Here is a 27,717-nt window from a genome sequence, read left to right on the forward strand (position 1 = left end):
CACATCTGACATTCAACTAAAACTAAAATTTGTTAATAACTCTTCCCTTATCTCTTTTGTAATCACACATTGCTTTTATTCCAGAATAGCACTATTCATTGTATTTATTTCTCTTCATATATTACTAGTCAAGTTGTGTCATACCAGGTCACGGCCAAAGGCTTGTGAGAGAATCATTTCCTGTTCCAGTTTCTTTTTAATATATTCTGCAGATAGAACCATCCCCTGCAAAGAGAGCAAAATTCAGGTAAAAATAAATTGTAAAACAGCAAAATACTTTTAATTTGGTTAATAGCAAGTGATTATGATCTCCTGGAAAGAGTTTAAAATCAAAATAAATAAACAATTAAAATCAAACGCAAAGCTGAATGACTCGAGTGAAACTTTCCCAATTTTACTGTCATCTAGTAAATTTCTAGTAAAGGATAGATGAGTTCCTGTCATCACAGCACATGGTTAGGAAAGGGAATGCTTCATGATAGCTTATAATTCTGCCCCATTGACTTGGACTACTGTCATATCAAGGCATTTTATATTTACATATCTTGTTTGGTTTTTGGAGAGTGACTTCAACTTCTGACAAGCCATGTTGGGATCAGAGCCTTACTAGCTCCTATCATTAGTGAGCCAGCATCCTGAAATGTATTTAGAATGAATCAGCACCAACCTCGATGACCGATTTTATTTTACTAATAATGCATTTTTTGACAGTTTAACGTGTTATTCTGATTATTTCAGCCTCTTGGGTCGCATTTATAATAACAGAAAACTACAAATAGATGGCACTCTCTCCACTGACTGTCCTCCATAGCATATTGCTGATCTCCAATATTTACTTTCAACATGTCAAACTGTCTGCAGAGAGAAAAATGCAAAATTTAAAATATTACACAGTAGAAATACAAGGGCTATGCATTCAGAGATGTGGTGGGTAGAAGTTACTCTGTAATATGCAGTTTAACTATTCTTTCAGGAAAATGGAGGTTAGGGAAGAGCCACATTCTTACAAATGGATACATTTGAAATGCATTAGAGTTCCTAGAACGCTTCCACCAGCGTTGTCTCCGCTCCATCCTCAACATTCATTGGAGCGACTTCATCTCCAACATCGAAGTACTCGAGATGGCAGAGGCCGACAGCATCGAATCCACGCTGCTGAAGATCAAACTGCGCTGGGTAGGTCACGTCTCCAGAATGGAGGACCATCGCCTTCCCAAGATCGTGTTATATGGCGAGTTCTCCACCGGCCACCAAGACAGAGGTGCACCAAAGAAGAGGTACAAGGACTGCCTAAAGAAAGCTCTTGGTGCCTGCCACATTGACCATCGCCAGTGGGCTGATATCGCCTCAAACCGTGCATCTTGGCGCCTCACAGTTCGGCGGGCACCAACCTCCTTTGAAGAAGACTGCAGAGCCCACCTCACTGTCAAAAGACAAAGGAGGAAAAACCCAACACCCAACCCCAACCAACCAATTTTCCCTTGCAACCGCTGCAACCATGTCAGCCTGTCCCGCATCGGACTTGTCAGCCACAAACGAGCCTGCAGCTGACGTGGACATTACCCCTCCATAAATCTTCATCTGTAAAGCCAAGCCAAAGAAAGAAAGAGTTCAAATTTACCAAAAAGAGCTGGGAACTGTGAAAAGTTACTCTGTAGGAAAGCATAATCTTTATGATTATCATCAAATCTGCTAATAGATCCAGACACCCAACATGAAATCTTGCTTGGTTTCTCAAATTAATTGCTGTACAACAGATGGTAAATGGAAGTGTTTTTTTTTCCAACTGGAATAACTAGAGAAAATAACACATTAAAAAGTAAAGAGAATGAAGGATAGAAAATCAAGAAATGTAAATAAAAATTAATAGTATTTTAAGTTTGTATTGTAGGGATATCAAATACACTAAAAAGCAAACAGCAGAAAAAGGTACACAGAACATTTCCGATTATTCAAAAACCACTTGTCCAAAATTCTCAGTTATCTGCGAAAATGTTTGGTAGAGACAGGAAAAAATGTTGATTTTTTTAAAACTTGGCAAGCTCAAGGGAAACTCTCACATGCTGTTAGCGCCATTTTAAATCCAACGGAGCTCTTGTGTACTCAAGTGGGACTCTGACACACTGTTAGTGCCATTTTGAATCCAACAGAGCACTCGTGTACGCAAGGTAAGAATTAAACTTCATTTCTTTCTTGAAAATCCTTTTCTGATGTAACTGGGCTGGGATTGGAGTGGGGACCTCAGGCTCCTGGGCAAGATCGGTGACAGCAGTGGGAAGGTGTCTGGGTTTGGAGCGGGGATCTCGGGCAAGTTCCACAACAGCGGTGGGGAGGTGTCGGGGATTCGAGTGGGCACCTTAGGCACCTGGGCAGAAATGACGAAGGCGAGAGGTTCCTGGGATAGGAGCGGGGACTTCGGGCTCCAGGGCAGGTTCCATGATGGCAGTGGGAAGGTGTTGGGGATCCAAGCAGAGACCTCGAGCGCCTGGGCAGGATTGTTGATGGCCGTGGGGAGCTGTCTGGGGTCAGAGCAGTGACCTTGGGCTCTTGGGCAGGTTACATGATGGCAATGAGGAGGTTTCAGGGATCCAAGCGGAGACCTCAGGTGCCTGAGCAGGTTTGGTGACGGTCGGGATCGGCAGTATTTTGCTGCTTAAATTAGGCTGCTTTAAGGCATTTCTCAGCTATCTGGAAAATGCAGTTAGCCGATATACATCCAGTCCTGAGCGTTTCAGATAATCGTAAACGTACTATATTACCAAAATGGAGAAAGGAGAGTGATGAAGTCAATAATGAAGAAATGTCTGCAAAGGATATAGATTTGAAATATTCTGTCAGATATGATGCAGGTAGAAGCTTTATACCATTAAAATGTAAAATAAATTAGCCAGAAGAATTGCATTTATAATAAGCAAAATAACTTGCTCAATTATAAAGTACCTATCATTACAAAAGTAAATTAATAATCAGTGCAATATATTAGATTTTTAAGCCAAAGGTTCCTCTCAGTCATGTTTTATTATAGTGTAAATAAAAATTACATTTCTCAGCATGCAATGCACACAGTTGAGAGGAAACCAGAAGTGACATGTGAGGGGGTTGTCGTTGGATGTGGGTTGAAGCAGCTCAAGGAAAATAAAGTCAGTTAAGTGTTAAACCCACGTAAAGTCATTCTTAATGAAAGAACAAGCATAACCTGGTGTCAGAAGATTCTGAGTGAGTAAGAGAATACAATAATTTGAAAGCATGGATAAGTTTAGTTCTCCCACACCAATACAGTTTACCAGCTGATAACTGGAAAGGCTTCAAACAGCGATTCAACATTTATTTAGAAGTTGGTGGAATGGGAGAGACCCATGAAAAATGGAAAGCATCTACACTTCAGCACATGAAACATAACAGTTTTCAAATTGGTGATACAGTTTTCATATTGGATACTCTGGTGACAAAATTTGAGGAATATTTTGTTCCAAGTAAAAACATCATTTGAGAGATTCAAGTTTTTCTCCTGTGACCAGAAACAAGGTATGAGTTTCAACAAATACTTAGCTAAACTTCACACACTGAGTAAGTCCTGTAAATTTAGAAATTTGAAAAATTCACTCATTAAAGACAGAATAGTTTGCAGAATCCCAGATAATGGAAAGAAAAAGACTGTTGCATGAAAAAGATCTGACTCTGGAAGAGGCTGTGAATGTGTGTAGGGCAGCAGAGACTACACGAATACAAGCTAAGGAGCTGCACAAGATTGACAAGACAATTAAGGTGCTGTACAAGATAGACACAGCAGTACATGCAATGAAAACAGATAAGCAAAGCATCAGGAGTTTCCCAAAGCAACAAAGCAAAGTGGTAGGCTCAAACAGCAAATACAGCAGGTGCAGAGGTAAACATATTCAAAAGGCATGTCCTGCCTATGGAAAGTTCTGCTATAAATGTGGGAAGAATCATTTTGCAAAGTGTTGCAAAGGTATACACAGTGGATGAAGAAGTGGAGGAATTCTTCGTGGATTCACTACAGACTGATGCTGGCAAAAGAGAATGGATCGTTCCAGTGAATGTGAATGAGACAGTGATTCCATTTAAGCTTGACACCAGAGCCCAGGTGAATCTGTTATCTATGGAAGATTTCAAGACCCTCACAATAAATAGCAAGATTTATCCTGTGAAATTAAAAGTGACAGGCTACACTGGAGAGAATGTTCCAGTAAAAAGAGGCCGTATGGTGACCTTCAAACACAAAAAGTGGCATCCAAAGTCACAGCTACTGGTTCTAGAAAGGAGAGCAGAGCCAATATTAGGTCTGAGTGCATATGAAGACCTAAATCTGGTGAAAAGAGTTTTCATAGTGGCTTCACAGACTGAAGATAAGTATACAACACTCATGGAAGAGAATACAGATGTCTTTGAGGGGCTTGGATGTTTACCAAGAATGAATCAAGACATAAGCCGGACTACTGCTTCAAGTGAAATATCCTTTACTTTTAAACCAAAGCAGCAAGCAGAACAACTTACACCTCACCCTATACCAGACAGGTGTATTTCAAAGTTGGTAGATTTGTTTGACTGTAATGGGAAGAGTCATATAGTAGTACCAGACTATTTCTACAATTACCCAGAGGTAACAACATTGCAGTCAACATCTAGCAAAGCAGTCATTGCTTTCATAAAATGTGTTTGCAAGGCATGAAGTTCCTTGTGAAGTAGTATCAGAAAATGGTCCACAATTTTTGAGCAATGAATTTAAGTCTTGGGGGTTTTAGCATGTAACTTCATGCCCAGATCACCCAAAGTCTAATTGTCTAGCAGAGAATTCTGTCAAGGTGGTGAAGAGCATCATCAAGAAAGTGCATGATGGATGACAGGATTTCCACAGAAGTCCAATGATCCACAGAAGTGCGCCACTACAGAATAGCCTTTCTTCTGGCTAAATGCTGATGAGTCGATGTATACAGACCAGACTTCCAATGCGTAAAAATCTGTTGATGCCAAAGGAGCACACAAGGTCAAACAGGCTAAAGTGGAAGAGAAAGTAAAACAGAAACAGTACCATGACAAGACTGTGAAAAGCTGACCAGTCCTGAAGTCTGGAGTTCCAGTGCAAATCCAAGATCACAATTCTGGCACATCGGCCTTGCCAGGATATGTGCAAGAGGAAATAGATCCACATTCCTACCAGATCCAGACAGAGGGAGGGACACCTTTGAGAAGGAACCATATGGCTCTACGACCAAAAGTTCCAACCCATAGTCATTACCCGTCACCTGTCAGTACACAAAAGGATCCAGCACAGGAAGAAAAATAACATGTGGCTCAAGGTCACAGAAAGACATCAAGTCTAACACAGCAAATATAAGCAGTACACTGGTGGAAACACATAACAGACCAAAAAGGACTATTAAACCTCAAAGACAGATTGAAAGCTGCTGAGTGGAAAGAGACTGGCCATGGAATGTAGATACTTTTGTTATGCAGACATAGTATTGTGTTTTTGTTATTTTTTTTAAGGGGAAAGATGTGTTATTATGCATGTAAATAAGAACTACATTTCCCAGCATGCAATGCATGTGGTTGGGCTTAAACCAGAAGTGATATATGGCAGGAGTTGCCATTGGAAGTCAGTTGAAGCAGCTCAAGGAAAATAAAGTCGGTTAAGTGTTAAACTCATGTAAAGTCATTCTTCTTGAAAGAACCAGCATAACAAGTCATACCATCAATGCTACTTATACGAGAATATCATATTTTGTTTGAAGTATCTGATTGAGGAATGTGATGCATTGGGTGTCTACTTTAGAGTGTGTTCCAATTATAATAATATTGAATTCACAAACTTAAAACAATGCCTATTTACTCAGTCTTCAACATTGCTCACAATAAATTAAAGCATATCTTATTTTATAAAGATGTAAATAATATTAATCTTGCAGTGTAACAATATTTGTTAAAAAGTAAATGTGGTTACATGGGAAAAGAGGCTATGGGCATGGTAACAGGTCCTTTTGGCCCATGAGCCCATGATGCCCAATTACACCCAATTAACCTACAACCCCTGTACATCTTTGAATGGTGGGAAGAAACCCATAGAGCACCTGGAGGAATCCCACGCAGACAGGGGAAGAATGAACATACTCCTTACAGTCAGTGCCGGATTCTAACCCCATCACTGGCGCTGTAACAGCATTACGCTAACTGTGCTGCCTATATAATTTAGTTATTCAATAAAATTAATTGTTCAGACATTAAAACTCAATAATGATCAGTTATCAAGTACTTTCTTCAGGGCTATTTCAAATGAGGAATAAGATAAAAACTGTATTCACCTTATGACCAAGCCAAGTTCCATGATGCCCTTCCACTGGTAATCGCTCAGCATCTCCAGTTAAATCAGTCAGAGCATCCTGTCAGCAGAATTAAAACATCTTAGAACATATCAATATAAAAGGCAGATCTTTGTTGTTTTTAATAATCAGTTTACACTCTCCATTTATTTTCTTTCTTTTACTTTCTGGGGAATAGTTAAAGGCATAAATCAGTGGTTCTCAACCTTTTTTTCTACTCACACACCACCTTGAGTACCATGGGTGCTCTGTGATTAGTAAAGGATTACTTAAGGTGGTATTTGAGTGGGAGCAAAGATGTTGAGAACCACTGATATAAATAGATCACAATTAATTTACGTAATCAAACTACAGTAAAATGTCTGGTATCCAGAATTCAAGCAACCAGCAGCCTCAAGTAACTGGTATAAAAAAGAGGAAAATAAATTTTAAAAATTAAAGTAAATAAAAATAAAATAATAGGTAAAAAATACACAAGTTTAAAATTCTAAAAGTAAATGTTCTTTGAAGCAACACATAAACCTTTGGTGAAGATGAGAGGAAATATTCAACCAGCAGAGCGCCTTGGTCGTGCTTTACTCATAGCAACTGTTGGAATAAAGTTGTGCGAAACAGCCCAGGAAGAAGAGCTCATTAATGCTGCTTGCTGTAGGGGTGACTCTCTTAAAGTGTCTCCTTATGCCTGCTTAGTAAGGGTTGCCCCAGTCAGAGGCTTTACTGTAAACTTGGAGGAGCAGTTAATTTTCCACAATGTTAGGTTCGTCTTTTGTTCAGTTCTGTGGAGGGGGAGGAACCTGCAGATCCAGCGACAGTTAAACATTTTCAAAAAAATGTGATTGAAAATAAATTAAAATGCTTTAAGGTTTATATATTAATTCAAGTGAAGTTTGTTCAGTACATTATTATTGTCCTTTAAACTGTTTATTCTGAATGCAAGTGTATTAGTTAGGCATTGTTCGATTAAGTCTCAAGCAACCGGAAAATACACTTATTTGGCATAACCAATCCCCAAAGGTGCTGGATACCAGGAGATATACTGTAGTTGTTAACCCAACAATTTAACAGCAGGTTTTCTTACCAGAGGTGTTACAATAACCATGATTCCCTACTCATTTGGTGAGAAGAAATGGTTAAGAGGTCACATGCAGCAAAATTGTAAGCTTATTTCTTAATATATTTATGATGACACTATCTAAAGATACCATAGGTATTAAATATTCCTTTACTTCCCCACCTATGACCCATGTCATGATATATGCTGTTTCAACCACAAATCATCATCAACAAATCTTATAGTTTGAGAATATTACAGTCAATAATAACCACATTATTCTCAAGAGTAGGGTTCATTAAATTCAATTAGCCACAGTTCAAATCTGAGATATTTCAGCCTGACAACAGTGCCTTTCACAAGATGGCAATCCCAGATACCCAAATTAAATTCATTATGCTGTGATAGATCAGAATATTTTGAAATTAACAATGAGTAATTAAAGAAAAATAAATTGAAGATCAGGTCTAAAGACCACAAGTCCCTATAATTTTCTGATAATAAATAACGTGTGGATTATATTCACTCTTATCCAGACTAATTTTAATGTTGTTCAAAAATACTGTCCATAGGAACATAGGAAGTAGGAACAGGAGTAGGCCAAAAATGGCCCATCGAGCCTGCTCCGCCATTCAATACGATCACGGCTGATCTAATTTATGACCTAACTCCACCTACCTGTCTTCTCCCAATATCCCCTAATTTCTCTATCATGTAAAAATTTATCTGTGAATTTTAAATATGTTTAATGAAACAGCCTCAACCACTTCATATTTTATGTCCTCCGTGCAAGATGCATTTAGAAGAGGATTTGATCACAGACTAAACATTGTACTCCACAAAAGATTGCGACTAAATTGTCAATGTATCTTGAACTAAAAATGTTTGAGCATATTAGTTAACTCTGTGAGCTTTGTCTGATGATATATAACTGAAGACAAACATCTGGAAACATGCTGGGACATATCAGAAACATGCGTGGCTGTACTTGACTATCTTTGCAGAATGTCATCCGTAAAAGGAGTAGTTTTCATGTATCTGACTGGAAAAGATGTAACTCAGTACACCTGTTCAGGTCATGCCTAAGTAGGTTTCTTTCTAAACCACCCAATATATTTTTTTATTATGTATTGGAATAGATTCATAAAAACGCAAGAAAGGAGAGGTAATAGGCTACGTGCCCATTGAGGCTGCTCTGCCATTCAACAAGGTCATGACTAATCTGGCTGTGGATTCAACTCCATCCATCTTCCATTTCCCCATAACCCTCAACTCCACATCTATGCAAAAATCTATCCAACTGTGACTTTAATTTATGAGGCAGTCTCTTCTGTTTGCTTGAATTCTACAGATTCACAGCACTCTAGGAAAAGCAGTTCCTCTTTGTGCCTGTCCAAATTTTACTCCCCCGGACTATGTGCCCTTGTTCTAGACTCACCTACCAGTGGAACAACTTTACCTCTTCTATCTTACCTATCCCTTTCATAATTTGTAATGTTTCTTTAAGATTCCCTCATTCTTCTGAATTCCAGCAAGTATATTCCTAGGTGATTCAATCTATCCTAAGAAACTAAGCGCCTCATCTCTGGAATCAACCTAACAAACCTCCTCTGTGCCATCTCCAAGGCCAGTATATCTTTTCTCAAGTAAAGAAACCATAACTGCACACAATACTCCAGGTGTAGCCTTACAGTATCCTATACAATTACAGCAGAACTTCCCTTCTGTTAAATTCAATCCCTCTAGCAGTGAAGGCCAACATTCCATTGGGATCCTTGATTACTGCTGCAGTTGAAAACCAACATTTTGTAATTCGTGCCCAAGCACGCCCAAGTTCATTTACTCAACAGAATGCTGCAATCTTTTACCATGTAAATAATATGATCTAGTTTTCCTTCAAAACTGGATGATCTTGCATTTACCAACATTGTACTCCATCTACCAGACCCTTGCCCACTCACTTAACCTTTCTATATCTCTCTAAAGATTCTCTGCATCCTCTCAACAATTTGCTTTTCCACTCAATTTAGTGTCATCAACAAATTTAGATATGGTCAGGGTGGGACAGTACATAAGGCCATGGACAGACATGTGAGTATGGGAGTGTGACTCAGAATTGAAATGGTTGGCTACTGGAAGGTCTCTGTTGTAGCAGAGGGAGCAGAGGTGCTGGACTGGCTCATGGGATTCAGGTGCTGGAGTTGGGATTCGAGAAGGTGCTGAGGGCAAGAGGTGCTCAGCGAGGTGATCTCCAAATTTGCAACTGGTCTCTCTGATGTAAAGAAGGCCACAAAGAAAGCACTGGTTCTTTTTTTTTGTTGCCTTAATAAGAAACCCAAGTCTGTCAACCTAGGGCTTATAAGTTTTCCTTTTTATAGAACATTACAGCACAGTGCAGGCCCTTTGGCCCACAATGTTGTCCTGACTTACTCAACAATCTAAATTATCCCCCACCTCACATACATAACCCTCTATTTTTCTTGCATCAATGTGCCTAAGAGACTTTTGAAGGTCCCTATTGTACCAGCTTGCACCACCATCCTGGTATTCTAAGCACACACTATTCTGTGTAGAAAAAAAAACTTGCCTCTGACGTCTTGTTAGGTCTGCTTTGTTCGAGAATGAGTGAGTCAGACAACAGACTGAGTCGAAATCAAGGTTCTTTATTACCGGATTGTAACACTTGCAACTAACAGTGTTAGTTGGAGAAGGCGCATTCTAACGATATCAGCAAGTGGTGTTTTTTTTAAACCCCAGGACACGCACTTAGTAAATTATCATACCATTACATTGCCCAATGAATAAGTTGTTGCTACCCTTCTCTGTTAGTCTGCTGCACATCATTCTCGTTATTGCCACACTTATCTTGAGCGTACAAGGTCACACCTGCATCCTGTTACTCCTTAGTACTGGATGACTCCTTCTCCGGTCCCAACTCATGATGTTTTTACCTTACAGTCTCCACTAAACTTTCCTTCCCTCACATACAGATGTCCTCTGCTTTTGCATCTGGAATCTAACAGTTTACTCAGTGATAACACAAAATTGCGTGACAATTTCACAGTGTTTATGGGCTTAAATTATAACACCATCTTCACCGTCCAGCCTGGAGTTGGCGCGGAACCGAGATTGCCCGAACACATCCCTCGGACCCACGAGCAGCAGGAGTTCACCTCCACTCAAAGTACTGGTTCTAATGCCCCAGAAATCTGAAGCACTCCCTCCTGTACAAGACTCGAATTCATCATAACTATCCATCCTATCTATTTTTCTATTCCTACTCTGAACAGCATTTGGAACTTTAATAACTCTAAGGTTATTACTTTTAAGGCCATACTTTTTTAATTTACCTCTTGGCTCCCTAAATTCCGCTTGTAGGACCTCATCCCGCGTTTTCCAATAGTGTGGAACCTACACGCTCATCTTCAACCTGCAGAATTCCCTGCAGCCATTCTGAAATATCCCTGATCCTTGCACCTGAAAGGTAACATACCAACTGGGAGTTCCATTTGCCTATTTCCTTTACCTCTGAATAACCTTCCATGATAGATCTGCCACTCCTTTTGCTGCCCTCACATGCATCTGAGCTATAAATAATGCCATGATCTTGGCCAGGGCTGCCTTCCTCTGATGAACCATCTCCCTAAACAGTATCCAAAACAATACATTTGTTTTGGAGGGAAATTACCATGAAAGACTTTTGCACAACCTTCTTGCTCTTGCTCTATCTGTCAGCCACTCATTCCCAATTGGGAAGCTTTCCTTCGGCACTTGTACTGCAGTATAACCACCTCATGCCTCGTGTTGTCCACAAAATTCCCAGTATCGCGAATGCTCCATGCGGTCTGTCAGGCACTGCAGCTGGACACACTTCTTGCACACATACTCAAAAGGGATCCTGGCAGCCTTCCTGAGTTCCCACATTTGTGTATATATGTTAGGAGCCTGAATGTGCACACCTATTGTGGCTGAACAAACGCTTCACATGTAACAAAGTTTAAAAATATACAAAACACAAATAAAATATTTTGGAGTAAGAGATGATTTTGTACAATAATAAATCAGCTATATATTGAAAGTTGGAAGACAGGCAATTTATTTGCTGCTGATGGGATGCAGATTAATTTGAGATGCCAGTTAGAATTTTAGTCCTTAAGGACTAAATATTTTAGTCCTTAAAATATTTAGTATTTCTCACCTTTGGTGAAAGGGTCCCCCGAATACTGATCACCACTTTTTTCTTCATGTGATCTACAGCCACATAAAATGGTGTCTGAAACACCTAAAGAGAATAAAATTAATACAATACCAATGAACATTGATTTCTCTAAGTAAAACTGGAAGAAGCTGAGAAATTCTCCCAGAAGACTCCAGATTAGATTTGTATTTTTTTTAATTTATTTTTATTTTCTTTGTCCCCGGCCACAGCCCCAACGCGCCGCTCGTAACCCACCCTCCGCCTTTCATTAGATTTGTAATAACTAGTTACATTTTGCACATTCTTAAGGCTTTTAATTACAATGATTTGGATAAAAGTTTCCAGTTTATTCAATAATATAAAAATAAAGTGAGCCTGCATTAAAAACAGGAGTGAATCTTCTTTGCAGTAAAATTATTTCAATTAAAATATCTTTGCTTGTTCTAAATGTGCTATGCTGGCCTTTCTAATATAATAAATATTCTCCATGTTTTTCCAACTAATCCATCTTTATGATGTTAAAATTATCTTCTTGCAGGTTCCTGTTATAATTCTGATTTTCAATTTGGCACATACTAATGTCCTTGTCTGCAATACAAGTTTGTGCATTCAAGCATAACTACAAATCTTAGCACGTATTGAGGCTGATACTTCCATGCAGAATTAAGGATGTGCTGCATCAGTGGTACACAACCTTTTTCTTTCCACTCACGTACCACTTTAAGTAATCCCTATGGCATCAGTGCTCTGTGATTAGTAAGGGATGACTTAAGGTGGTATGTGAGTGGGAGGGAAGGTTGAAAACCACTGCTCTAGATACAACCATTACTGAAATAGTTTGCTTGAGAAAAATTGTGTTTGGCCCATTTCCTTCGGAGTTAAGAAACTGTGCACATAACCAGTCAATTAGGTACGATTAAAACAGTGGTTTTCAAACTTTTTCATTCCACTCACATATCACCTTAAGCAAAACCTTACTAATCACAGAGCACCTATGGCACAGGGAATACTCAAAGTGGTATGTGAGTGGAAAGAAAATGGTTGAGAACCACTGTGCAACATTATCAAACATTAAACATTCCTCTTGTCATGGATGTCAAATATCTCACAATAGTACTTAAAGAGCAACAGTGAGGTATTCTGGTGTTATGGCCCACATTTCCACCTGAACAGCACCCAAAAAAAAGCTTTCTGGTGATTTATTTGATGGCTGTTTGTTTTACCAGACTGTATGTGAATTAGCTGCCATGCTTTCCAACAGATGTAATAAAAACAGAGCTGCGATATTGGGAAGGGTTAATTTGATGGTTCAGTAGGGTTTATATAGTTTGGCAAAATGTGGGCTGAAGGGCCCGTACTGTGCTGTAATAAAATTTCATACACTGACTTGAATAGTGCTACCTGTAAACAACTTACTTTTTCTAAAACTTTGATATTCATTATTTTGCACTGAAGCAGCATCTTTTCTACAGATTTAAATCCAAGCTTGATCAGACAATTATACTTGCTGTTACATCTCACCTACACATTTTTATCTCCAATTTTTCCTGTGTCCTGCACTAAATGCCTTTCAACATTTTTCCCCAATAAGACAAAAATTTAAATGTGACGGTTTTGGACCCAATTCTTTTTATGTGCATGGTGGCAAGCCGTAGTTGGGTTGGAAGAAGAAATCAGGATATGGAGGTTTTCCACCTGAAATGATGTTACATCTTAATAGATTAAAACACTGATAATCCATTAAATTAAGGACTGGTGCAGGGGCTGCAGGTTTTTCTGCCTGTAATTCCTATTATTATCCCAAACCACGTTCAATTACTTTTAAGATGTACCATAGTACTACAGTAAAATCCCCGTTATCCAGCATTCAGGCAACTAGCAGTTTCAAGCAACTGGCAAACAAATTGTGGAAAATAAATAGGTAAAAAATAAGAACGTTGTAAATTGGCGAAATGACCATTATTTGGTGGGGTGGGGGGGGGCTAACAGTCAGTTTGCTAATCCACGCAACAAGCAATCACAAGCAGCTGGAAAATTCACTTATCCGGCATCTCCAAATCCACATAGGTGCCTGATATTGAGTGTTTTACTGTATAATAAATTGTCTAGTGAAATCAGTAAGATTAAAGGGAACACAAGAAATTGGGTCCTCATGTATTTATCCTCTACCTTTTGTATTTGTCTCAGTTTAATTCAAATTATGTATACTTTTCTTAATTGGTTGCAGCAAGAATAAACGTTCTTGTTCTTATGTGTTTCAAGAGAGCACAGGAAATGGGGCCCAGGTGAGGTGTAAAGGAATGAGAGATCAGGCTCCAATGAGTGATAGGGAGTTCAGGAACTAGGACAAACATGAGTTAAAAGAGGGTGCAGGAACCAGAGCCTCAACAGGTTTAAAGGGGAGTAGGACAGAAGACCTGGTGAGTTGAAAGGAGATGCAGGACATGAAAATTACCAGGTAAGCCAGGTGCCAAACCAATGCGTTTCCAAATACTGGTGATCCTCAAATTATCACAAGTTTTCTCTGACAGAATTCACAAATCACTAGCAAACATATAGGATGCAGAATAAAAATTTGGTCTTTGGAAACTTCTATGTGGGAAAGAGGTAAATATTTTTACTTTCAACTCTCATTTCTTGATGCACGCACATGTTATAAGGCTTCAGGTTATGCAAAATCATGATTACAGATTGTTTTCCAAAAACAACTTCCCTGAAATGCATGGATCACTGTGATCAGTGAATGGGTTATCAAAGTTTTACTGTACGCGGGAGGCCTATGATAATAAAGAAAGGATGACTGACGATTTATGATATATCTTGAGTTACTTTCAACTTCACTGCTTCTGGGTGGCAGGAACCCTTTCTTTCCTGACGTCTCATGTTTTTTTTCCCCAAATTAATTTTTTTTTATTGTCACGTGTACTGAGATACAATGAAAAACCTTGTTAAAAGTGCTATCCAGGAAAGTTGAGCTCTATTTAAGTACAATGAGTTACAGAGAAAACGTTCAGTTTGTTTGTTTGGTTTATTGGGTTATGGGCTAGGAATTTATTTTGGAGATTGACCAGAATAGTCAGCAGTATCAGGAAAGGAGGAATTAAAAACAAGTGATTCAGATAAATATTTCATAGTATCTCTGCCATTATTATATGACAGTAAAGATAGCCCCATCTGAAGAAGACCAGGTTTCTGCACTTATTTTCCTGATGCAGCTGAGTGGTGGGTAAAAATCTTCCCTGTTGAAGATGTGCTCCTACTGCAGTAAATAAAAATCAATTTGTTGTTCTACTGTGCAATATCTGGTGATTATTTCTTTTTAGGGATGGGTACTGAAGTCCACCTTCAAAATGTGCTGGTGTCCCACTTGGGAATAATTAATCAGCAAACTAAGTAATGGTGATAGAAGGAAGTACAAGCATATGACATCAAAGACTGTATTGTATGTTTAAGACAAGAGCTCAAACTAAGTGACAGCAAGAAATATGATCAAATAAAATTGTGTACACTACGACTTTTCAGCAATAATGACAATGAAACTACAAGATTGTTACAAAAATTCACTAATGTCCTTTATAGTATTTCTTAACATGTTCTTTATGCGTCTGGCAACACAGGCACTTGAACCCTAGCTGTAACTGCATTTGAACTAAAGAGGCAGTTGAGAGATCAGACCTAGTAAAGGTGGCAAACTTCATTCCCTCAAAGATATTAGTGAACCAGATAGGTTTTTATGACAACAGAACCAGAGAACCATAGAACATTACAGCACCCAGAAAAAAGCCCTTCAGCCCTTCTAGTCTATGCTGAACAATTATTCCGCCTAATTGAATTGACCTGCATCAAGTCCATAGGCCTCCATACCCCTCCCATCCACGTACCTGTCCATATTCTTCTATTAAAATTAAACTCACACACCATTTCAGCTGGCAGCTTATTCCACACTCCCACCACTCTCTGTGAAGAAGTTTCCCCTAAACTTTTCCCCTTTCATTCTTAATACATGTCCTCTGGTTTATATCTCACTTATCCTCAGTGAAAAAAGCCTACCTACATTTACTCTGTCTATACCCCTCATAATTTTAAATACCTCTATTAAACCTCCCCTCATTCTTCTACACTCCAGGGAATTAAGTCCTTACCTGTTTAACCTGTCCATGTAACTCAGTTCCAAGTAAACATCCTAGTAAATCTTCTTTGCACTCTTTCCATCTTAATGAAATCTTTTCTGTAGTTAGGTGACCAAAACTGCAGACAATACCCCAAATTTGGCCTCACCAATGTCTTATACAATTTTATCATAACATCTCAACTCCTGTACTCAATAATTTGATTAATGAAGACCAATATGCCAAAAGGTCTCTTTATAACCCCATTTTCAGGGAGTATTCCCAGATCCCTTTGTACTTCCTCACTCTTCAGTGCCCTACTTTTTTTTCTTTGGCTTGGCTTCGCGGACGAAGATTTATGGAGGGGGTAAATGTCCACGTCAGCTGCAGGCTCGTTTGTGGCTGACAAGTCCGATGCGGGACAAGCAGACACGGTTGCAGCGGTTGCAGGGGAAAATTGGTTGGTGGGGTTGGATGTTGGGTTTTTCCTCCTTTGTCTTTTGTCAGTGAGGTGGGCTCTGCGGTCTTCTTCAAAGGAGGTTGCTGCCCGCTGAACTGTGAGGCGCCAAGATGTACGGTTTGAGGCGCTATCAGCCCACTGGCAGTGGTCAATGTGGCAGGCACCAAGAGATTTCTTTAGGCAGTCCTTGTACCTCTTCTTTGGTGCACCTCTGTCACGGTGGCCAGTGGAGAGCTCGCCATATAACACGATCTTGGGAAGGCGATGGTCCTCCATTCTGGAGACGTGACCCACCCAGCGCAGCTGGATCTTCAGCAGCGTAGACTATTTACCGAATAAATCCTTTTTTTTGGTTTGATCTCCCAAAATGCCACATTTCATACATGTCTGCATTAAATTTCAACTGCTATTTTTTCAGCCCATTTTCCAGATGCATCTGCAAGCTTAGAATCTCTTCCTTGCTGCCCAGAATACCTCCAATCATTATGTCATCTGCAAACTTGCTGATCCAATTTGCCACATTATCATTCAGATCATTAATATGGATGACAAACAACAATGGTCCCAGCACCAAACCCTAAGGCACACCACTAATCACAGGCCTCCAGTCTGGGAAGCAATCATCCACTACCACTCCCTGGCTTCATTTGTATAGCCAATGTCAAATCCAGTTTACTATCTCACCATGAATACCAAACTTCTGAACCTTTTTTACTAACTTCATATGTGGGATCTTGTCAAAGGTCTAACTAATGTCCATGTAGACAACACTCACAGCCTTTCCTTCATCAGCGTTTCATGGTAACCTCCTAGAAAAACTCTAAGATTGGTTAAACATGACCTACCACACACAAAGCCATGTTGACTATCCCAAATCAGGCACTGTCTATCCAAATACTTGAATATCCAATCTCTAAGAACACTTTCCAATAAGTTAGCTAGAACTCACATCAGGCTCACTGGCCTATAATTTCCAGGGTTACTTTTGAAGCCCTTTTTAACAATGGAACAAAGTGAGCTCCCCTCCAATTCTCCAGCACCTCACACCTGTAGCTCAGGACATTTTAAATAATTCTGCTAGAGCCCCTGAAATTTCTACACTAGCCTCCCTCAAGGTCCAATGGAATATCTTGTCAGGTTCTGGGGATTTATTCACCCTTAATTACTTTAACACAGCAAGAATACCCTCCTCATTGCTTGTTTTCCTGACTACCCTGGATTCTGTGCCAACTTCCTAAGTAAATACTGACACAAAAAAAGCCATTAAAATCTCTCCCATTTCTTTTGTCTCTATACATAGCTGACCCCTCTGATCTTCAAGGGGACCAATTTTGTTCTTTACTATCCTTTTGTTCTTAATAAACCTGTAGAAACCCTTAGGATTTTCCTTCACATTGTCTGCCAAAGCAATCTCTTTTAGCCTTCCTAATTTCTTTCTGTGATAGTACAGATTCTCTCACCAGATTGTAGTGTAGGATGATTGTGATTGGCTGAGTGCATAGCCACGCCTACTACCAGGTCTTAAAGGGTTGCTCTCAGCCACACCAGGTCATTCTGGACTGGTCGACCTACATGTGATACGTTCCAGTCTTCTAGTTAATAAAAGCCTTGGTTTGAATCAAAAAGCCTTTGATTCTTTCGACGCAGTCTACAATTTTATTAACTAGAAAGTTTTGAAGGGATGGAACGTATGCTATGGCTGGAATGCCTTGACATTGACCCACAGTCAGCTACAGCCTCGAATGACTTTAAGCACTGGGTGAGGTGCTTCGAAACATACTTACAACTCTCTGACCCTGCCGTGATAGAGGACAGCCATCGACTACTAATATTGATGACCATGGTGTCGCCAAGAGTCTACCAGAGCATCCAGGGTGCGATCACTTACGCCGCAGCCATGAAGGTGCTGAAAGGGCTCTACGAGCGACTGGTGAACAGGGTCTATGCTCAGTACAAACTAGCGACAAGGAGGCAAAAGCCTGGTGAGTCCTGTAGAGCTTATATTCAAGCACTGAGGGCAATGGGCAGGGACTGTGCCTGCACAGACAGAACTGCTGCGGACACCACAAACAATCTCATTCGGGATGCCTATGTGGCCGAGGTCCGATCGAATGAGGTGAGGCAGCACCTGCTAGAGCATGGGGGAGAAAACCTAGAGGACATGATCCAGATCGCAGAGACAATGGAGGATGCGGTCTTAAGTATGGACATGTACTCTCAGGGCTGGACCCCATGCTATGATGTGAGTAGGATGCCGTCCCTCAACCCTACTACCCCCCGACACACCGACGGCCTGTCAGCTGCCGCTATGCTGCCCGATACAACCCTGAAGTGTTATTTCTGGGGCAGGGACAAGCACAGCAGGTCCCAGTACCCGGCAAGAAAAGCCAGGTGCCAGAAGTGCCTTAAAAATTGCCACTTTGCTGTAGTCTGTTGCTCTAAAACGGCCACCGTAAACACAGTGCCTCATGTGAAGCCCAACTGCCACATTCCCATTCAAACATTTCTTCCTCTGAGCTCTCATCTAATGAGACCGAGGGCTCCACCACGTGGCAGCACCTGACGTCACAGGGCAGACGCTGAGCGCAGAAGGTACAACTCACCCTCACCGCAATGACGTTGGCCTGCTTCACCCTCCCTCACGAAGCAATGTCCGACCAGGCCCCAGCCCTGACTTCAACGGTCACTGCCGCTGCCGACCAGGGACCCGCCGCCGCTGCCAACCAAGGACATGCCACATCCGCCGCCACTACCGACGCTGCTAACCGGGGACCCGCCACCACCGAGACAGAAAACCAGGTACCCACCGCCGCGACCAACGCTACTGACCCGGTACCCACTACCACTACTGACATTGATGACCAGGGACACGCCACCGCGACCGAGGCTACCGACCCAGTACCCACCGCTGCGTCCGCCGATGACTGCCCCACTGCTGACAGCAAGCAGCGACTCCCAGCACTTAGTGTTAGCTGGCTGACACCCCCAGCAGGCTGCAGGCAGCAGCACCAACTCCTTGACGCTGACTGCTCCGGCCCGACTGCTTCCATGACGTCACCATGCACACGTTGAGTGACGTCATCACGTAGAACTCCACTGTCCCCATTACAAGTCACTGCATCAGTAGCCCTAGACCAGAACTGCCCCCAACCCCTCAAAAAAGCAATGGAACTGATTAAAGTGCATGGACACTGTACCAATTGCTTATTTGACTCGGGGTCAACTGACAGTTTTATCCGCCCAGACCTGGCCCGCCGTTGCGGACTAACTATTCTCCCCACTGCCCAGAGGATTTCATTGGTGACCAGACTGCACTCGACCGGGGTAAAGGGGTATTGTGTGGTGACCTTGAAAGTCCAGGGCATCACGTTCACAGACTTCAAATTATTAGTCCTTCCCCAACTGTGCACACCTGTATTGCTGGGACTGGATTTTCAGTGCCAGTTCCAGACCATTTCCCTGCACTTTGGGGGCCCTCACGCTCCACTCTCTGTCTGTAACCACACCACCTTGGAAGCCTCCTGCCAGTGGCAGCCCGAGCCACCTGCCCCCGCGCCCAAGGGCCTCACCTGTAGCCTCTCCACCCTCCAAATTGCTCCGCCAGCGCTCTTTGCAAACCTCACCCCTGGCTGGAAGCCTGTGGCCACCAAAAGCCGGCAATATAGTTAAGAAAACAGGAAATGCATCACAAGACTGCGCACAGACTGCTGGACGAGGGCATTATCAAACCTAGCTCAAGTCCCTGGAGGGCCCAGGTGGTGGTTGTTAAAGACGGGGAGAAGCCCCGGATGGTGGTTAACTACAGCCAGACAATCAACCCCTTCACGCTTCTGGATGCGTACCCCCTCCCACGGATCACGGATGTGGTGAATCAGATCGCCCAATACCGCGTGTTCTCCACCATTGACTTACGTTAAGCCTATCACCAGCTCCCAATCCACCGAGAAGACCAACCTTTCACGGCGTTCGAAGCGAATGGGCGGCTGTATCAATTCCTCAGAGTACCCTTTGGGGTCACGAATGGCGTCACGGTCTTCCAGCGGGAAATGGACCGGATGGTGGACCAGAACGGGCTAACAGCTACTTTCCCGTATCTGGACAATGTCACCATCTGCGGCCATGACACGGAGGATCATGGTGCCAACCTCGAGAAGATTTTTCAGACTGCAGTTCGACTGAAATTGACCTACAATTTCAACAAGTGTGTCTTCCGGACCACTTAGCTCGCAATTCTAGGTTACGTGGTGGAGAACGGGGTGGTAATGCCAGACCCTGACCGCATGGGCTTGCCCCCGCCACCTCCACACTCAGAAGGCACTCAGACGCTGCCTGGGATTCTTCTCCTACTATGCCCAATGGGTTCCACACTATGGCGACAAGGTACGGCCACTCATCAAGACCACCTCCTTCCCCATCAACTGAAGCCAGAATGGCCTTCGATCACATCAAATCGGACATCGTCGCTGCAACGCTGCATGCCATCGACGAGTCCATCCCTTTCCAAGTCGAGAGTAATGCATCTGACTTTGCACTGGTAGCCACTTTGAACCAGGCCGGCTAGCCGGTAGCCTTCTTCTCCAGAACCCTCCAGGGTCCTGAGAGCCAATACTCCTCTGACGAGAAGGAGGCCCAGGCCATATTCGAAGCAGTACATCGTTGGAGACACTACCTCACTGGCAGGCGCTTTACACAATTATTAAGACCAACGCGTGGTCTCCTTCATGTTTAGCAATACCTAACAAGGTAAGATCAAGAATGACAAAATCGCCAGGTGCAGAATCGAACTCTCCACCTTTAATTATCACATACTGTATTGGCCTGGTAAACTCAACGACCCGCCAGATGCGCTCTCCAGGGGGACTTGCGCCAAACATACAACTGGACAGGCAGCAGAGACTCCACGAGGAGCTCTGTCATCCAGGGGTCACTAGGATCGCACAGTTTGTCAAAGCTCGCAACCTGCCCTACGTGGTCGAGGAGATTCACTCCATGACCCGATCCTGCCCGGTGTGCGCTGAGTGCAAGCCCCACTTCTTCCATCCGGAGAACACCCATGTCATCAAAGCCACGCACCCCTTTGAGCGTCTCAGCATAAACTTCAAGGGGCCCCTACCGTCAACCAACCTTAATACCTACATCCTTACGGCCATCGACGAGTACTCCCGCTTCCCATTCACTGTGCCCTGCTCGATTATGACCGCCTCCTCAGTCATAGAGGCCCTGCACAGCATCTTCGCCATCTTCGGGTACCCCAGTTATATCCACATTGACAGGGGGTCCTGATTTATGAGCGCGGAGCTGCGGCAGAACCTTCTGGAGCGTGGTATTGCTTCAAGCAGAACCCACGCGGTAATGGGCAGGTCGAAAAAGAAAATGCCACCGTGTGGAAAGCGATCACGCTTGCCCTCCAATCCAAAGATCTCCCCGCCTCTCGCTGGCAGGATGTGCTCACTAGTGCCCTACACTCCATCTGCTCCCTCCTATACACTGCGACCAATGCCACCCCCCATGAAAGGATGTTCTCTTTCCTGAAGAAATCCGAATCGGGAACAACCATACCAGCGTGACTCACGCTTCCCAGGCAGGTCCTCCTGCGACGCCACATCCGGTACTTAAACATCGACCCTTTGGTTGACCAAGTGACTCTGCTCTATGCGAACCCGCATTATGCTTACATTGAGTACCCAGACTGGTGAGAGGACACAGTCTCGGTAAGGGACCCAAGCCGGATCAGGCCCAGCAGTGCTTCCAACCCAACCTCCCCCAAATCCTTCTCCCCCAGGTCATGTGCTCGAACAGAGGGACCAACACCACCCCACCAGCTCAGGCCAGACTGTCCACAACGCCGTTGGGGAATCTTAATAAACCTGTAGAAACCCTTAGAATTTTCCTTCATATTGTCTGCCAAAGCAACCTCTTTTAGCCTTCCTAATTTCTTTCTTGAGTTTTTTTCTTTTATTTATTATACTCCTCAAGTACCTCATTTTCTCCGTGTTGCCTATACCTGCTATATACCTTTCTCTTCTTCTGAATCAGATCCCCAACAATCCCTCAAAAAACAATCTGTTAGTTTTGTGGCTAGAATTATTAAGGCTGCCTTTTTACCTTAAATCCAGATTTGATTTAATTATTCAAATTTAAATTTCATTATTGAGGGATTCAAAGGCATAACTCTAGATTAATTGTCCAGAATTCCAGCTCCTGTTCTATTATCTTAAAAATTACGATCCTCGACTCATTACACCTGGGTCAACAAGCACAGTAATTTGGTTAATTGCTCTCTGATTTAGCCTGGCAAGCCACTCAGTTTAAGGTAAATTAGGGATGACCAATCAGAGATGGCCTTGTCAGGTATGCTATAAAATCCCAAGAATGGATTGATATAAAGAGTTGGGTGAGAATGATTATTTCAGCCTTGTATATAATCTGTAATGAGCAAATTATGAATCACTCAAATGAAGATGCTTATGTCACAGAGAAGTAACAGATGCCCAAGACACTTGAAACACATAGTAAGAAATAAATCTTAGGTAATCTCTCTCTCCATAGAAGGCTAATTAATCAGGAGTCTTGAGCACCTAATCTAAATTGTCACTTCAGTTCAGTAATCAAGGAAAATTGCACTCGAAGGTGCCATGTTTTGCATGGGATGTTGAATCAAGGTCCCACTTGCTTCTCAGGGAGAAACAAAAGATCCAACAGTATCATGAGAAGTAATTTTCTGGCCAATCCTAATAATTACTATTAAATAACATACCGCATCATGACAAGAAGTATATACGATGTCTACTGATGAAAAATTCTCATCCAGAAAGTGACGTTTGATGGCAATGACATTGCAGTTGCAACAGTTGTCTTCTTCAACTGTCACACTTGGCACATACCTGGGACGCAAAGGATGGCAGAAACAGCAACATCTGGCAAATGGACAAAAATGATGTAAGAAAAATATTAAATAAAGCACGATTTACCTACTTTTCAGTTGCATATACGCTATTGAACTTGTAGAATAAACTGTCAGTCAGCACCCACTGAGGAATCAAAGTGCACTGATTACAATGGTGTGTATTAGAACAGGCATGCCCAAATAATTAAGAATTAAAAATAGATGGTAAATGATTTCTCACTGCAGCATTGTGCTTTGGATGTTCTCCACTAGTACATGCAAAAAAAATCTCAGGCACACATAGCTTTTTTTAATAACAAGCACACTCATATTGGTTGATATTCAAACCAGGTGGCTATTGTATTTGTTCACAACCCATAATGCTGATATTCATCCAAAATAACTAAACATAAATATTCACATATTCCCAATGCATCATGCATATTCACAATTTGCATTTGCTGCTTGTCACATGGCAATAAAATATTGATCTTAAAGTGCAAGCAATCTTGAACGTTATTAAGGAGCAAAATTGTGAGTTAATCAGCAGTTTGAATTCATATTCATAATGCTCATTATTCTGAAGTATCATCTTGCATACAATTTTTCTTAAATTCTTGGACCTTTCCCACCTTTTTCAATTGCATTATTCTTCTTAAACTGTCAAGACACTTGACTGTGAGGAAAACCATTTATCAAAAATGATCATGGCGGCGGATGAGATACACCATGGAGTTGAGAGAAATTGCAAAATTAACAGTGTGTAAATCATTGACACAGAAAATGGGACAGTAAGCAGAGTCAAAAATAGTAGACACAGGAAAGAGCAATGGAAGGAGGACATAGGCCTGGCAAAGAAAATAAAAGAGAGGATAATTAGGACAAATTAAATAGGACTGGAAGGAGGGCAGTAGCATTGAAAATAGAACATTGAAGGTAAATAAAGAATTAGTCTCAGAATTATTAGCCTTTTTTTTTAAGATGAATACCTCATCCAAAATGAAGAGATATAATAAAAGATAACCATTTTTGTTATTTAAGCACATTTCTTCACGCTATTTGAATAACCATTAAACAGCTTCAAAACCTCAAAGTATTCAACCAGTTTCACCATATTTCTAAAACAAATGCTACTCACGAGCAAGAGCTGGCTAGTTTGCAGATTCCACAGGTTGGGTTTCGCATCAAGTACAAGGGCCAACCGTAGGCAGCCAGTGCAAAATGCATGTAGTAGCACACCTCTTTATACATGTACATTTCTTGCTAAAAAAAAAAATAAAAATTCCTTTCACAAAGATTAAAAACACTTTTTGTAAACAAGATATTTGCATAGTATGGATAATTGCAGATGATCCCAAAGTGCTTCACTAGATTATTATCAAACAAAATTCAAGAAAGGCCCACTTAACAAATATAAGGTCAAAGACATGGGTTTTGAGGAGGAAGGAAAGACATAGATGTTGAGAGGTCCAAAATAGTTTCAAGATCATAGTGCCCATATAACTGAAGCTATTTCCATAATAATAGAATATTTAACCATTTGGATTCTGGCCATTTTTAACCTTTCTTAATATATACCATACTCCGGATCGGGTCCATGTGTAAACTACAGTATGAACACGATTACAAACCATCTGGTGCTTGGGTATAAAACCAGTCATGGAAAATGGAGACACAGAGTATACAAGTTTGTTGGTAGTCCCTGAAAACAGAGTCACAGAGTCCAAAGGGTTAAAACCACAGATAGGTACATATCTTGCAGGTTGAATCAGTAGTAGGAAGGCATAGGCAAGGTCAGCTTTCATTTCGAGAGGACTAAAATATAAAGGCAAAGAGGTAATGCTGAGGCTTTACAAGGCATTGGTCAGACACATTTGGAATATCAATCACGAACTCTCACCTCGGCCCTTACCACCCACAGGCCAGAGCTTCAGATGCCTTCAATGCGGATTTCCAAAACTGGCCCAAAGACCACAGCTCCCATCACCTCTAAACATGCAGATACCTATCTTGGTCCCGACCACTGCCGTTCCGATGCCCATGCCAACTCCCTTTCCAGTTACCACACCAACCTCAGCTTCTGCAAGGCTGACAACTTGAACCCCACAGGCTCAAACCACCCCCTTTCCAATCCCCTCATATCTCCTCCTATTCAAACCTCATCTTTGAGCTCTTAGTCCCCATACAACTGAAGGCATTTCCATAAATAATGGAACGTTTAACCCTTTGGATTCTGGCCAGCAAACCCTCTAACCCTCAGACTCTCTCATCTCCCTTTGACTCACCAGTGACACCCCTCCGATTCCCCCTTACTTCCACTTACCCCTATGATTTACTAGACCTTCCACTTCTACCCTCTGACCTCCCCCACACGCCACCTCCCCCCATGGCATCCCCAACCTTCCACCTCCCCCCATGGCATCCCCAACCTTCCACCTCCACCCCCGATCCCCCCATCCTCCTCCCCCTAACACCTTCCACCACACTGGCTCTGATCCTGCTTAATCTTTACCACCTCCTCTGACTTTCCCCTCTCAGAGATGGAACACTGTGTCCCCAGTAGAGGCCTCACCTTCATCCCCCTTTGTCCACACCTCAATGAACTCCGAGCACATCATGATGTTGAATTCTTCTTCTGTCGTCTTCGTCTCTATTCCCACTTCTTCCATCCCCACTAAAGATACCTTCTCCTACCTTGACCTTTCTTCCTCTTCAACACCTTGTCCTGGCCCGCAGCCTGGATCTTTATATTTCCAATTGCCGCTGAGACATCAACCATCTCAACTTCACTTTTCTTATTCTAAACTCAGCACCTCTGAACGTTCTGACCTCCATTCTCTTCACACAAGTCCCAGTTTCACTATCAAACCCACAAACAAGAGTGGTGCTCTTGCGGTCTGGCACACTGATCTCAACTTTTCTGAAGCCAGATCACAGATCTCAATCACACCCTCTTACTAACTGCTTCAACAGGACCTCACCAAAAAACATAAAGCCACCGTCTTACGTACTATCTCTAACCTCATCACTTCTGGTCATCTCCCTCCCACTGCCTCCAACCTCATTGGTTCCAATCCCTGCACTGCCTGGTTTTGCCTCCTACTGAAGATACACAAATCCAATTATCCATGTAGACCCATTGTTTCCGCATGCTCGTGGCCAACCAAATTTGTATCTTCTTTCCTTGACTCCATTTTTTCCCCACCTAGTCCAGTCCTTCCCACCTACATCCACGAATCCTCACATGCCTTCTATCTTTTCAATTACTTCTAATTCCCTGAACTTGACCATCTCATTTTCAGCATGGATGCCCAATCTCTCTGCACCTTCATTCATTATACAGAAGGTTTCAAAGTCCCTCATTTCTTTCTTAACAACAGACTGAACCTGTCCCCCTTCACCACTACCCTCCTCCATCTGGAAGAACTTGTTCTCACCCTCAATAACTTCTCCTTTGTCTCATCCCACTTTCTCCAAATCAAAGGAGTAGCCATGGGTACCTGCATGGACTGAATAGCCTAATTCTACTCCTAAGTCTTGCATATTATTGTGGCCTTACATGGCCACAACTGGAGGAGCACAGAAATATGAAGGATTGATAGGATGGAGAAGATTACAGAGACAGTTTGAGACAAGGCCAGGAAGGGGTTTGAAAAGAAAATTGAGAACATTTAAGTCTTGATTGGTCAGTGAACACAAAGGTAATGAATAAACATAATTTTATATAGTAGAGCAGAGAGCTAATTTTTAGACAACATGCATTATCACTTTCTTTCGTCTCTAAAATGTTTACATTTTAGACCATTAAGATTTTGAGGTTATGCTGGGATTTAAATCATAAATAATCCCACATTGCAAGTCATTTAAAAAGGTGAATATGCAGTGAACATAGCAATATTTATATAAAGTTGCAGAGATTCTGTTAAAACAAAATCCACACTCAACCAATTCTATTTCATTTAAAATTACTTATTTGCAACTGGGATACTTAGTCACTGAGCAAGATACTTTTAAAAATGGTACAAATCTGAAGCATTATGTGCAGTTGTCACCCAACTTTAGGAAAGATATCAATAAATTGAAAGAGTGCAGAGAATATTCAATGTATTTTACGGATATAACACGTGCATTACATGCATTTTTTTTCAAACCGTGTAACCCACCACATGTTACATGCATGTGCGGCCTATACAAGAATTTTTTTTTACATGTTGAAACAATATGCATAATTTGTAGTGGGCGTGGGAAAGTCACACCAGTAATAAACAATAGCAGGCATAGAAAAGTGCTAGCAGCAATCAACATCACACACAATTTATAGCGGGCATGGGAAAGTAGTAGCAGCAATAAAACAACGTGCACAATTTATAGCGGGCATGGGGAAATAGTAGTGGCAATAACAATGCGCACAATTTTTAGCGGGGTGGAAAAGTAATAGCGGTAATAAACAACACACAATTTATAGCAGGCTATGGAACGTAGTAGCGACAATTTAAAAACCGCGCACAATTTATAGTAGGTGTGGGAAAGTAATAGTGGCAATAAAACAATTTATAGCTTGTCACACGTTCGATCTGCTGGTGGATCGGGTCCAGGAAAGGCTGATTATGGAAGGTCTATTGAGGGGATAATAGAAGCAACAAGGATGAAGAATAGAGACCATGCACAATGCATT

At 41.8% G+C, this 27,717-nt stretch overlaps 1 protein-coding gene across 6 annotated transcripts in view; it reads right to left on the reverse strand.

Annotated features, from left to right (window-relative positions):
* The window catches only part of dagla (diacylglycerol lipase, alpha), a 203,050-nt gene that overhangs the window by 56,687 nt on the left and 118,646 nt on the right, over positions 1–27,717 (reverse strand). For all 6 annotated transcript variants that reach the window (XM_069899054.1, XM_069899074.1, XM_069899082.1 and 3 more), the window contains 5 exons: positions 24,181–24,305; positions 22,914–23,073; positions 11,588–11,671; positions 6,321–6,398; positions 145–225 (listed from right to left, as the gene is read on the reverse strand). In XM_069899054.1, the coding sequence (XP_069755155.1) occupies positions 145–225; positions 6,321–6,398; positions 11,588–11,671; positions 22,914–23,073; positions 24,181–24,305 (528 nt within the window). The remainder of the gene's footprint in view (positions 1–144; positions 226–6,320; positions 6,399–11,587; positions 11,672–22,913; positions 23,074–24,180; positions 24,306–27,717) is intronic.

The sequence above is a fragment of the Narcine bancroftii genome, chromosome 1, assembly GCF_036971445.1.
Source record: "Narcine bancroftii isolate sNarBan1 chromosome 1, sNarBan1.hap1, whole genome shotgun sequence".
In the NCBI taxonomy this organism is placed as follows: domain Eukaryota; kingdom Metazoa; phylum Chordata; class Chondrichthyes; order Torpediniformes; family Narcinidae; genus Narcine; species Narcine bancroftii.